The sequence below is a fragment of the Pristis pectinata genome, chromosome 4 (assembly GCF_009764475.1).
Source record: "Pristis pectinata isolate sPriPec2 chromosome 4, sPriPec2.1.pri, whole genome shotgun sequence".
In the NCBI taxonomy this organism is placed as follows: Eukaryota; Metazoa; Chordata; class Chondrichthyes; order Rhinopristiformes; family Pristidae; genus Pristis; species Pristis pectinata.
In genome coordinates, this window is record NC_067408.1 from 108,077,290 (window position 1) to 108,089,381 (window position 12,092).

The 12,092-nt window shown below is 40.3% G+C and overlaps 1 protein-coding gene across 1 annotated transcript in view; it reads left to right on the top strand.

Moving 5' to 3' along the window:
- Positions 1-12,092, top strand: part of itsn1 (intersectin 1 (SH3 domain protein)) — a 230,712-nt gene that overhangs the window by 146,141 nt on the left and 72,479 nt on the right. Inside the window, 3 exon segments of the mRNA XM_052015098.1 lie at positions 1,997-2,118; positions 6,271-6,503; positions 7,529-7,688. Of these exon segments, the coding sequence (XP_051871058.1) occupies positions 1,997-2,118; positions 6,271-6,503; positions 7,529-7,688 (515 nt within the window).

Here is a 12,092-nt window from a genome sequence, read left to right on the forward strand (position 1 = left end):
AACACTGACCTCCGCTCCAGTATCGACGAGGAAACAACGCCCGGACTGCTTGTCCCAAATGAATAGGAGGCTGTGTTGGTGGCCAGCCACCGTAGCCATCAGCAGCGGCTGGCCCTGGTGTTTCCCTGAAACTTGCAGGGTGGGCAGCGCCTACAGGCCTCCGCGCCCCACCTCTGATGGTAGAAACACAGCTGGTCATCGGTGTTGTCGTCTGTGTTTCTGGGGTGTGGTCGCTCGGCTGCTGGTGTAGGTAGGCGTTGGGCACGCGGTCTGGTGATTTGGCCGACAGACGAACTGTTCTTGCGTTTGGCCTTCCACAGGACATCTGCCTGGGCAGCTACCTCACGTGGGTTGCTGAAATTGGTGTCAGCCAACAGCAGGTGAATGTTGTCGGGCAGCTGTTTGAGGAAGGCCTGCTCGAACATCAGGCAGGGCTTGTGCCCCTCAGCCAAAGCCAGCATCTTGTTCATCAGGGCCGATGGAGATCTGTCCCCCAAGCTGTCGAGATGAAGCAGGCGGGCAGTGCGCTCACGACTGGAGAGGCAGAATGTCAAAATGAGAAGGTCCTTGAAAGCCAGGTACTTGCCTTCCTCCGGAGGAGACTGGATGAAGTCTCCGACCTGGGCGGCTGTCTACTGGTCCATGGAGCTGACCACGTGGTAGTACCGTGTGGAGTCGGAGGTGATCTGGCGAAGTTGGAAATGGGCTTCAGCCTGGTCGAACTACACGCGGGGCCAAAGTGTCCAAAAGGTGGGCAGCTTGAGTGCCACTGCGTTGGCTGCTGCGTTGTTGGTCATTGTGAAGGTCCAAAATCCGTTTGGACCGTCGGGGTCACCACTGTAGTGGCTGCTATCGCGATGCGAAAATAAATACACGAGTTTGAGTTGTAGAACAAGACTGATTTATTTCCCGCTGTGCGCAGGCCTTTTAAGTGAAACGGTTCCTGCCTTCCGAGAGAGGAAATGATGTACACGCTATGTCATTAGAGTTTTCGCGCGCGAAGGTTCTCCTCCGTCGTTCGGGGAAGACGAAGGCCCCGTGCCATCTTGGGCCTCGCCGCTCCGACGACGTGCACCCCGACCATCGAGCTGGTTTGCCTGCTCGGATGGTGAGTCACCACAAGTCGAGGTTTTATTAATGTTAAGTGTAATGTTATGTTCATACGAGATCCAAATTTGGTTTCACCTGAGAACCACATATGCTTCTCTTTGTGCTAAGAGACAGATATTACCATAGTACATGAACCTGTAATCATCTGGTTGAAATCTAAGAAGTGCTAAATTTCACAATCAATGAGGTGGCAGTTTCTCTGAAATTCTTTCCTGGGTTTGTTTTTCTTAAGAAGTTAAACCTCTTGGCAAGAAATGTCAGGGGCTCCGAAGCAAATTTTTGTCTTCATGCTGAATTTAGCTTGGCTCACTTAAAGCAGATTAAGAAGAAATTTTGGTATTTTCAACAGATTGTTAACTATCAGATTACATGGGAAAAAGTTCAAGTCTAAAATCTTGAATACAGTTTTTAAGAAATGGAATTCCTTCAAATAGACAATTTTTACAGTTTTTATGCCATGGTAAAGGCAGAATCAATGTATTTTGTACGTCCTATTGTGAAGTGGTTAATACTTAACAATGTATTTTGCAGACCTATTGTGAAGTGGTTAATACTTAACTGCCCTCTGTAGGAAGCTCTGTAGGAATTCCTATGGAGGAATTTAAGATAGAGGGATACGTGGGAGGAAGGGGTTAGGTAGTCTTAGGAGCGGTTTGAAGGTCGGCACAACATGGTGGGCCGAAGGGCCTGTATTGTTCTGTGGAAAAGATCTGATAATCACAATTGGTTTTGTATCAAAATGAATTAGACAATTTTTACAGTTTTTATGCCATGGTAAAGGCAGAATCAATGTATTTTGTACGTCTCTAAGTTTTTACTTGAGATTTTATCTAACTTAAAGCAAGATTTTTAAAAAAAAGTTTCTCTTTTTTCCCTCTCTCAACAGAAAAGCCTACTTCTGTAAATACTGATCAAGATGGTGTTAAAGTTGTATATTATAAAGCATTGTATCCATTTGAAGCTAGGAGCCATGATGAGCTTACCATTCACCCTGGGAATGTCATAATGGTAAGCATTCTCTATCTTTGTCTTGTTGAAAAGTTTGTGATTTAAGGTGCTTTCAAAATGAGAAATGGAGATGAATTATCCAATTTTGGAACTTCAACATTTTAACTTTCACTATTTAAACTTTTTTGGTGTTAGTTTGTGCAAGATCACAGACAAGCACCTCGCCTCCTACACTAATAAAATTACAGCTACAATTCATTTAAATGAGTAGTAGCCCAGACGTCATCACCTGATCTTTATAGTAATCTGGAGGCCTGGACTAATGATCTGAAAACTCATCCCTTTCCCACCATGGCATCTAGGAAATTTAATTTAAATTAAGCATTTGAATAATTCTGTAGTAAATAGCCATTTTCCACACAAAACAATTGAAATGTTAGAAGAAATCCTTCCTGTTCTATGAATGTCCTTGTTTCATTATGCACATCTGCAGACCTATTGTGAAGTGGTTAATACTTAACTGCCCTCTGTAGGAAGCTCTGTAGGAATTCCTATGGAGGAATTTAAGATAGAGGGATATGTGGGAGGAAGGGGTTAGATAGTCTTAGGAGCGGTTTGAAGGTCGGCACAACATGGTGGGCCAAAGGGCCTGTATTGTGCTGTATTGTTCTATGGAAAAGATCTGATAATCACAATTGGTTTTGTATCAAAATGAATGATAAAGAAATGGTGAGCTATGTGGGAGGGAAGGGTTAGATAGATCTTAGAGCAGGATAAAATGTCGGCACAACATTGTGGGCCGAAGGGCCTGTACTGTGCTGTAGTGTTCTATGTTAAGTGAGGATTGCGGAGAATGCCTTCACCCAGTGGGCTTCAGCAGATCAAGAAGGTGGCTTACCACCATCTTTTGCAGCTGATATTAAGGGACAATAAATGCTATCCTAGCCAATAATGTTCATATCCTGAGATTAATTTTTATTTGAAAATGCCTTATTGAAATTATTTTGACTTGTAAATGCTATAAAATTCTGTAATGGAAGTTCATGATTCCTTTAAAAGCTGTCTAATATTTGTAAGGCATATTATTAAACGTTCAACATCTAGAAATCTTGTAGAATAATTTTATGCCACAAAAGGACAGAGTACAAAAATGTAATTTTGTGTTTTTTGAGCTACATAAAGGGTGCTCTGCATTCCGAAACATGGGTTGACAAACTTTTGTTTATTTGAAAATATGTTAACTAGATTACCACACATTCATTTGTTTCTATCTTCTATGGAAAAACAATATCATACTTAGATGGGACGAGAACTTTTTAAATTCAGTAAGTTCCTTTCTATTTACTGTGATTGTTTGATCATTTCTTGATCTCTCTGAGGTAGCGCATTTTCAGTAAATAATAATACTTCTGCACAGTATTGATTGATAATGGAGTTTTTAAACAGTGTGAAATTATAATGTTAGCAAAGGTAACATCAACTCTTGATGATTCGTGTCTCAGATCAGTACAGATCTTGGTTTAAATCTTTCACAGTTCAGATTGTTAATTTTTTAAAAAAGTAATGTATTCTGACCCAATTTTGGATTTCAGAACTCTTACTGGATTGTAACTATGCTATTTCCCCACACTGGAAAATGCTGTAGTATAGCTCAGTTACAGTGGGGACACGCATTTGTATATTATCTCTTGTTCTTATAATGTAGGAAACTTGGCAGCCAGTTTATGTAAGTGATAATATAATAATGATCAGATAATTTTTCTTGTGATATTGGTTATGGGATAAATATTGACCAGGATACTGAGTATAATTCCTCTGCTCCTTATTTCTTAGGTATTCACTACAAGAGCAAATGGGGTTTTAGTTTAACATGCATCTCAATGACAAAATGTGTGACAGTCTGGCACTCTCTATAAGTAGAGTGTCAGCTTAAATTTTTCTGCTGAGCCTTTAAAGTGGGGCTTGAACGCTGGACCTTCTGTATGCGGGGAAGAGTGCTACCAACTGACCCACAACTGGCACTGTAGTAAAAGAAAACTTGAGTTGAAAGTCATTTGGTACCTTTTCAGATCTTGTATTTGCTTCCATCCCGTCATCCAAATTTATGTAAATAGCAACCTTTTAAAAAAAACATTGCTGCCAGCTTTTGTACATTTCATTTTAGACAATTGAAAAAAGCATTTTGAAATCCTGATATTTTTAATACTAATGAAATTTTGTAACCTTTGTTTTGCTTCCCTTTTTGATCTTTTGCTTTCCTGTTGGAGGTTAAAGGGGAATGGGTAAGTGAGCAGCAGCCTTATTGGGGATTCTCTATTTCCATTTGTTCTGTATACTTGCATATTTTTCCATTTTCAATTTGTGAAAGAGAATTACAAAGGGCATGGTTCATCACACTCCAAGGTTTGGGGACTCTTCCTGGCTTAATGAGATTGAATTCTGAAATTCCATCTTTTTCTGTGAAACTACAAATATCTCCTTCAGTTTATAATGCATACTATAGTTGGTGTTTTCTATTTGTGCAAAAATACCTTTTTTTTACATTATCTGAATGTCAGAACCAAATGATGCAAGAAAGATTCCATATAGGCAAGTATATAGAAATAGTAGTCAATTTGCACGCTGAGATTTTTAAAAAAAAATTAATTACTTTGTTTAAACTGGAAATAATATGTAGCTCTTCAATTGATAGAATAATTTACAGTGTTACACCATCATTTATGCTCTGAAGAAAGGGATGAAATTCTTTGCTATTTTTAGAACTGGTGACTGAAATATAATTCCAAGATAAATCTGAACCGTCACAAATTACTTGTGAGGTAACATCACAGTAGTGAACTGTAGATCTAATAATGGAAGTAGTCATGTTCACTTCTATTTTTAAAAAAATTACCTTAAATCTTTAACTGGCTTTGGGCTGGACTTTATACAGCTGCATAGGAAGTTGGTGAGATCGTACCTGGAATATTGTGTGCAGTTCTGGACAGCATACAATAGGAAGGATGGGATTAGGTGGAGATGCTGGAGAGGGTGCAGAAAAGGTTCACAAGGGTGTTACCAGGACTGGAGAGCTTGACTTTCGAGGAGAAACTGGATAGGCTGGGACTGCTTTCAATGGAATGAAGGAGGCTGAGGGGTGACCTTATTGGGGTTTATAAAATTGAGGGGCATAGATGTTAGGTGGTCAGTCTTCTATCCAGGGTCGAGGAGCCTAAACCTAGAGGGCATAGGTTTAAGGTGAGAGGAAAAAGATTTAAAGGGATCTGAGAGGCAAGTTTTTCCACACAGAGGATGGCGGGTATATGGAACAAGCTGCTAGAGGAAGTGGTAGAGTTGGATATAATTACAACGTTTAAAAGAAATTTGGACAGGGTCATGGATGGGAAAGGAAAGGTTTAGAGGGATATGGGCCAAATGCAGGCAAATGGGACTAGCTCAGGAAGGCATCTTGGTTGGCATGGACGAGTTGGCCAAAGGGTCTGTTTCCATGCTGTATAATTCCATGACTCTGTGCATTGGAAAATATTTCTTTTGAAAGTCATTTTTGTACATTTAATTTTGCAGTTGGTAATAGATTGGTTGTTCTAATAACTAAAAGATTCATCCCTTGAGCGAGTGTTAGCAGTGTTCAGAAAGCTAAATGTGGGAATGGTGCACGTGCTGTATGTAAAAAAAAATCTATCTGTCCTCATCTGTTACATAGCTTTCAAAATCAGATTACTTGGATCACCCCTGCATTCCCACATACTGCATGCAGGTATTGTAGCTTGTGTCATGGATAGTCTTGGGATTTGTAAGATGTCATAATTTTTCTCACTGGTAAACGTGTTGAGTATTTGTTGGAAAATGAGAATTTGAGGATTCTGAATTTAAATCACTTTAGTTGCGGAGTTGCAGTTCTTGGCCAACACTTACGTGCCTTAGCTTGCTTGCATTGATTCTAACTGTAATGCTTTTACTATGGTAAGGTATATCCTAATTGCAATGTAGAAGTGATGAAACAAGTCTTTTTTTCATTTGTATGGGTTCTGAAATGTTCCTAGTTTGGATATGAGTTTATTTTTCATCAGAAGGACGGCCAAACATTGTGAACAGACAAAATTTTAATTTAAGGTTAGGTCTTGCAGGTGGGCTTTCTTTACAATTTTAACAACCTTTGAAGGGAGTGGCTTTCAAGGCACAATTGAATGTTCTTAATTTGCTTTATGATAGGTGGATGAAAGTCAGACTGGAGAACCTGGATGGCTTGGAGGTGAATTGAAAGGAAAAACTGGGTGGTTTCCTGCTAATTATGCAGAGAAGATACTGGAGAGTGAATTGCCACCCAATTTACAACAAGGAACACGACTTACTGCAAAGATTGCTCCTCACACTGTGGTTGCTGGTGTTGCACAACCAATGACTGAGACTGCCACATCCTCCAACTGGGCAGATTTTAGCTCCACGTAAGTGCAAGTTTACATTTATAGACAGTAGTTACATCAGAGGCAATCCTTCAATTGTTAAATACACTAAAATATATCAGAACTTTTCTTCTGAATTGAAAGTACGTCAGTGGTTAAATGTAAATAAAACAATAGTTTGATGTCAAAAGAAATCTCTTCAACTGGCAATTTTGTTTTTAGAAAAGTTTACTACTGCTTTGATAGTCCCTTCTACCAACTCTGAATTCTTGTGGAGATATAATTCCAAAGAAACACTTCACTCAGTCAACTGGACAAGGCTTAATGTGTAACTGGTAGTATGAGGTCCAGAGTATTTTGTTTTTAATTGCTAGTTAGCCTCTTTTTCTTTATTGCCACTGTTCACATACTCTCCAACCAAGTTGTCTGAATAGTGTTAAACTGTTGGAATTTATTTATTAGGTTAAGAAATGTTACAGTGACTGGAGAAGGGAGTTGTTAAGGTCATACTGCGAAGCAGCTAGGATAGAAGAATGTAAGCATTTCTCCTTGGTGTTAGGGTGTCAAAAGCAATGTTGAGGCAGGCTGATAGAAATAGATGACAAAGTGGATTGTTGTAAGTATGGATAGGAGAGCTTGGATGGAGATGAAGGGACTTCAAGAGGATTCTGAACTTGGAGAGAGAAAGCAAGCTGAGATGGAGGGTGAAGCTCCAAAGTGCATGACGCACAATAGTAAGTCATTCGATGCAGAGACTGGGACACCTGAGAAGTTCAGCTTGGTTTTTGTGAGTTATGCTATTTGGGGTCAGACAAGAACAAAGTAACATAGTCAAAGGAAATGTGCTCCAAGAAAGAGAGAGTACCAGATTGGAAGGAAAAACGGGGCATGTTGCCATGGCAGCAGTTTGTGCAGAGCAGATGTCAGAATGTACAGCCATGCATTAGAGAGATCATTAAGTAGCTTTCAACCAAGTTTTCGTACATAAGCCCATAATTTCAGAAATTTTTTCTATAAAAGTTGAATAACAAAGATGCTTCTAAACTTTTTGTGTTATTTTTGTTCAGATGGCCCACAACAGGCACCGAGAAACCAGAGAATGACAGTTGGGATGCTTGGGCAATGCAGCCTTCACTCACTGTTCCTAGTGCGGGTCAACCACGTCAGAGATCGGCATTCACCCCTGCGACTGTGTCTGGATCCTCTCCATCACCTGTGTTAGGCCAGGTGGGTAATAAATGCAATGAAACACATCCATTGTATTAACATAGCTTAGTGAGATTTAGTTTTGTGCATTTTCACTCTTATTTTATCCTGTGTTGGGCTTAAATTCATCCCAAGCTGTATTATTGAAATGACTTTGGATAATTTGAATTCAGTTCTTTGTTTTTGTTTTATTAAACAGGAAATCGTGGTTAGGCAGAAATATAGAATTATTACATAGTTTACAAATAAGATGTATCTTTTAAGGCAAAATTACCCAACAGGAAAAGTCACCTAGTCATGGGTACCAAAGGAAGTTTAAAGGTAGTATTAGATCAAAGAAAAGATGTCTGATATTGCCTAAAACGGAGTAAGCCCGAGGACCAGGCAAATTTCAGAATTTGGTCAAGGAATGCCAAGGAATTGATAAAGCAAGCGAACTCGAATGAGTAGTTAAATAAGAAACCTAAAAACAGACTAAGAACTGGTGTAGATATGTGAAAAAAAAGATTAGCTTAATTAATGTGGGTTCCTTACAAAAAAAAAAGCTGCTGGAGGAACTTGGCAGGTCAGGCAGCATCTGTCAAGGAAAATGGACAGTCGACGTTTCGGGATGAGACCCTTCACCTGGACTGGGTCGTCATCTTGACCTGAAACATTGACTATCCAATTTCCCCCACAGATGCTGCCTGACTTGCTGAGTTCCTCCAGCAACTTGTTTTTTGCTCCATGTTCCAGCATCTGCAGTCTCTTCATGTTTCCTTGGGTTCCTTATAGTCAGGGAGGGGAGAAATTGCATTTAGTAAGGAAAAGGCAAAGAAAGTAAATGAATATTTTCTTTGTCTTTGTAGAAATTGTCATTGGTTTTAAAACAAAAATTAGTATTGGAGAAATTAGAGAGACTGAAAGGCAATAAATCCATAGGAGTTAATGACCGCCATTCTTTGAAGGAGATGGCTGTGGAGGTGGTGGATGCACTGATTGTCATTTTTCAAAATTCCATTCTCCAGCAATTTCCATAAACAGGATGATAGCAATTGGGACCCCACTGCTTACAAATGGAGCAAGAGGGAAGTCGGGGAGCTATAAACCAGATAACCTGACAGTGGTGAAAGTAATAAAAGTAATATTAAGGAAGTAATAACAGGGCACTTAAAAATAACAAGTTTGGGCTGAGTAGGCATGTATTTATGAAAATTACATTTGACGTATCTGTTGGAACTTTTTTTTGTTTGAGGGGTTGTAATTAGCAAAATAGATGAGGGAAAATCAGTGGATATGGTGTGTATGGACTTTCAGAAGGCCTTCAGTAAAGTACCACAAGGAATGATTAAACAAGATTAAAGAGCATGATACTGGAAGTAATATGCAGATGTAGATTGAGGATTAGATAATGGATCGATAGCGCATATAAATGAGTCATTTTCTGTATGGGAGGCCGTGCAGAGTGGAGTGCTGCAAGGATTGGTGTGGTGGCCCCAACTGTTCAGTATAATCAATGATTTGGGTGAGGAAAAGAAATATAATATTGTAGCGACTCACCACACCGGCATTGAACCAGCTCCCAACATCGCGAACGTCGTTGGAGGCCCCGATCCAAGATGGCGCAGGGCCCTCCTCCTTCCCCACCGTCGGGCTAGGAAAGCCCGCGCGCGGGAAGGTCAGGTGACCTGCGCGTGATGTGAGCGCGGGAACTGTAGCGCGGGAAGTTTTGGGATATTGAAGGCGCACCGAGCCCCTGTCGTTCATTCGACTTCTGATTTCGAACCAGCGACTCTGTGTCTTCATTTTGTAGTGTGTAGCTAGCTGCTACAATATATCCAAGTTTACCGATGGCACAACACTGACAGTGTGAGCTGTGAGGAGGATGCAAGGAGGCTTCGGGTGATACAGACAGGTTTAGTGAATGAGCAAGGACACGACAGATGGAATTTAATATGGGAAAAGTGGATTTTTGCTTTAAATGGTGAGAAATTAAAAGGTGTTGTTTAGAAGGACCCAGACCCCCTTGCAGACACATTGCCAAGTTAACGTGCAGGTTGAACAAGCAGTTAAGAAGGTAAATGGTAGTTGGCTTTAATTGCAAGAGGAATTGAGTGCATGCATAGAGGCACCTTGCTTTAATTATATAGGGCCCTAGTAAGCCCATCTAGCATGTTGTGCATAGGTCTTGTCTCCCCTTTGTAGTCAAGGATATACTTGCAATAGTAAAAGTGTAGTACAGGTTCACCAGACGGATTCTGGGGATGGCAGGTCTGTCAAATGAGAAAAGAATAAGCAGACTGGCCCTAAACAGGTTTGGAAGAATGAGCCGTGATGTCATTGAAAGATGCAACATTCTTTGGGGCTTGACAGGGTAGATGCAGAGTTGATGCACCCCATGGCTGGTGTGTCATAGTATCGGGGAAAGAGGCCATCCATTCAGGATTGAGATGAGAAGTAACTAATTGATTAAATAGGTGAGGAATCTAAAGAATTTTCTATCCAAAAGGACTATAGGAACTTGGTAATGAGTATACCCAAAATCAAAATTGATATATTATTAGGTATGAGGGATATTGGCTAAGTGCAGTAAAGTGGCACGGAAGTAAAAGATCAACCATGATCTTATTGAATGGCAGAGTGGGGACGAGCACGTTCCAGGTCAATGATCTTTCATCAGAAATTGTAAAAGTTGAACAAGAAGTATTAAATTTTAGAGAAAAGGATAAGAGGGGGAAAGACAAAATTACCAGAAGAGGGGAGAGCAAGGAAAAAGTTGAGTTTTGGGAATGAGTCGATGCCAAGTCTAGAAGGCTGTAAGAGGAGGTGCAGTTCCTTGAGCTTCATTGGAATAGTATAGAAGGCTAAGGTGTACTTGGAGTGGGATGGGGAATTAGTGACTGACTGAACAGAGATGTAAGGCAATATGTCATCCAGTCTTTTAGGTTTCCCCAATGCTGGTGAGACCATAGCTTGAGCATTAAATGCAGTATACTAAATTAAAGGAAGTACAGGTTTACTGTTTTAGCTTGACAGTGTTTGGGCGCTTTATTTCACTAACACTATTGCTGAACCAATCTGTGTGATAGTCCTCCCAATTATGCCACAGATCCCCAGGTAGATGTGAGAAGGACTTGCTGGGTGCCTTTGTTGCATCCAGAATTGATGTCTGGGCCAATCCTCAGTGGTCCATCTGTGTTTTTGTTTTTTTTTAGTGGTTTTGGTACATCTGAGTGGCTTGCTTGACCATTGCCGAAGACAATTAAGTGCCAACCACATTGTTGTGGATTTGAAATCGCATTAACCAGACAGGCTTATGGTTTCCTTTTGGAAAGGATATTAGTATTGGGGTTTTTAGTAGTCTGCTGTTTGATGGTGTGGGCATATTCCAGATTTGTGGTGATTGTCCCACAGACCAGCTTGGCAATAGTTATAATCTTACTTGGAAAAGTCAAGATGTAGAAGATCTGGAATAAAAACCAACATGCTAGAAATACTCAACAGCCCTATTCTGAAGCATTAGCTGTTTCTGTTGCCACAGAATGCTGTCTGATCTGCTGAGTATTTGAAGCTCAGTCATACTGGCAGGGTTACTAGTTCAGAAACCTAACCACAATATATTAAGAGAGAGAGAGGAAACCACCCATTTGCACTAATTGTACATTAATGCCTTTTTTCTCCCCACATTCTCATCAACTCCCACACCTGCTCCCCAGAATTCACCTTGAAGTAGGTGAAAAATTAAATGTATTAGAATCAGTCATGAGTCGAGGCGATTGTCCTATGAAAAGATATTAAACTGCACTGCTGGAGTCTTGTAGGCTGAGGAGGAGTGTCATTGAGTTGAGCAAGATGCTAAGGTCCTCGGGCTGGAGAATCTAGGCTAAGGGGCAGCCTTTTAGAATTGAGTTGTGAAATTTACCTATGCAGAGGGCACAAACCTTAGAAATTCTATAACCCAGAAGGCTGAAAATATGTGATTGTGTTCCAGGCTGATATCGATAAAGTTGGAACACTTAAAAAATCGAGGGATAAGGGAGTTGAACAGAAAGTTGTAGAGGATTTAGTGCAATTTCAAAGAATAGTTGTACAGAATTGTGGAGCCACATGGCCTTATGCTGTTCCCATTTAAGTGTAGCATGTTGATACATTTAATGACATCTGTGAATAATAATATGCATTAATCCCAGTAATATCATATGTTAGTGAATTGTCTGGATGTAGCTGCAACTTTTGGTGAATTCAAGGCACTTTCAACTTAATCCTTCCAATTTTTATTTCCTGGAGGCTTTTGTGATTTTGCACACTTCATGATTAGTGATCCTTTGAGTTTGCAGAGAGGAAACAGTCATCCATTTCCCTTAAAAGACTGAAACATCTGAGAAACTAACTGAATTGTTGCTTTGATCTCCTGTACCATTGAGTTTCACCCTCTTAAAATGGGAG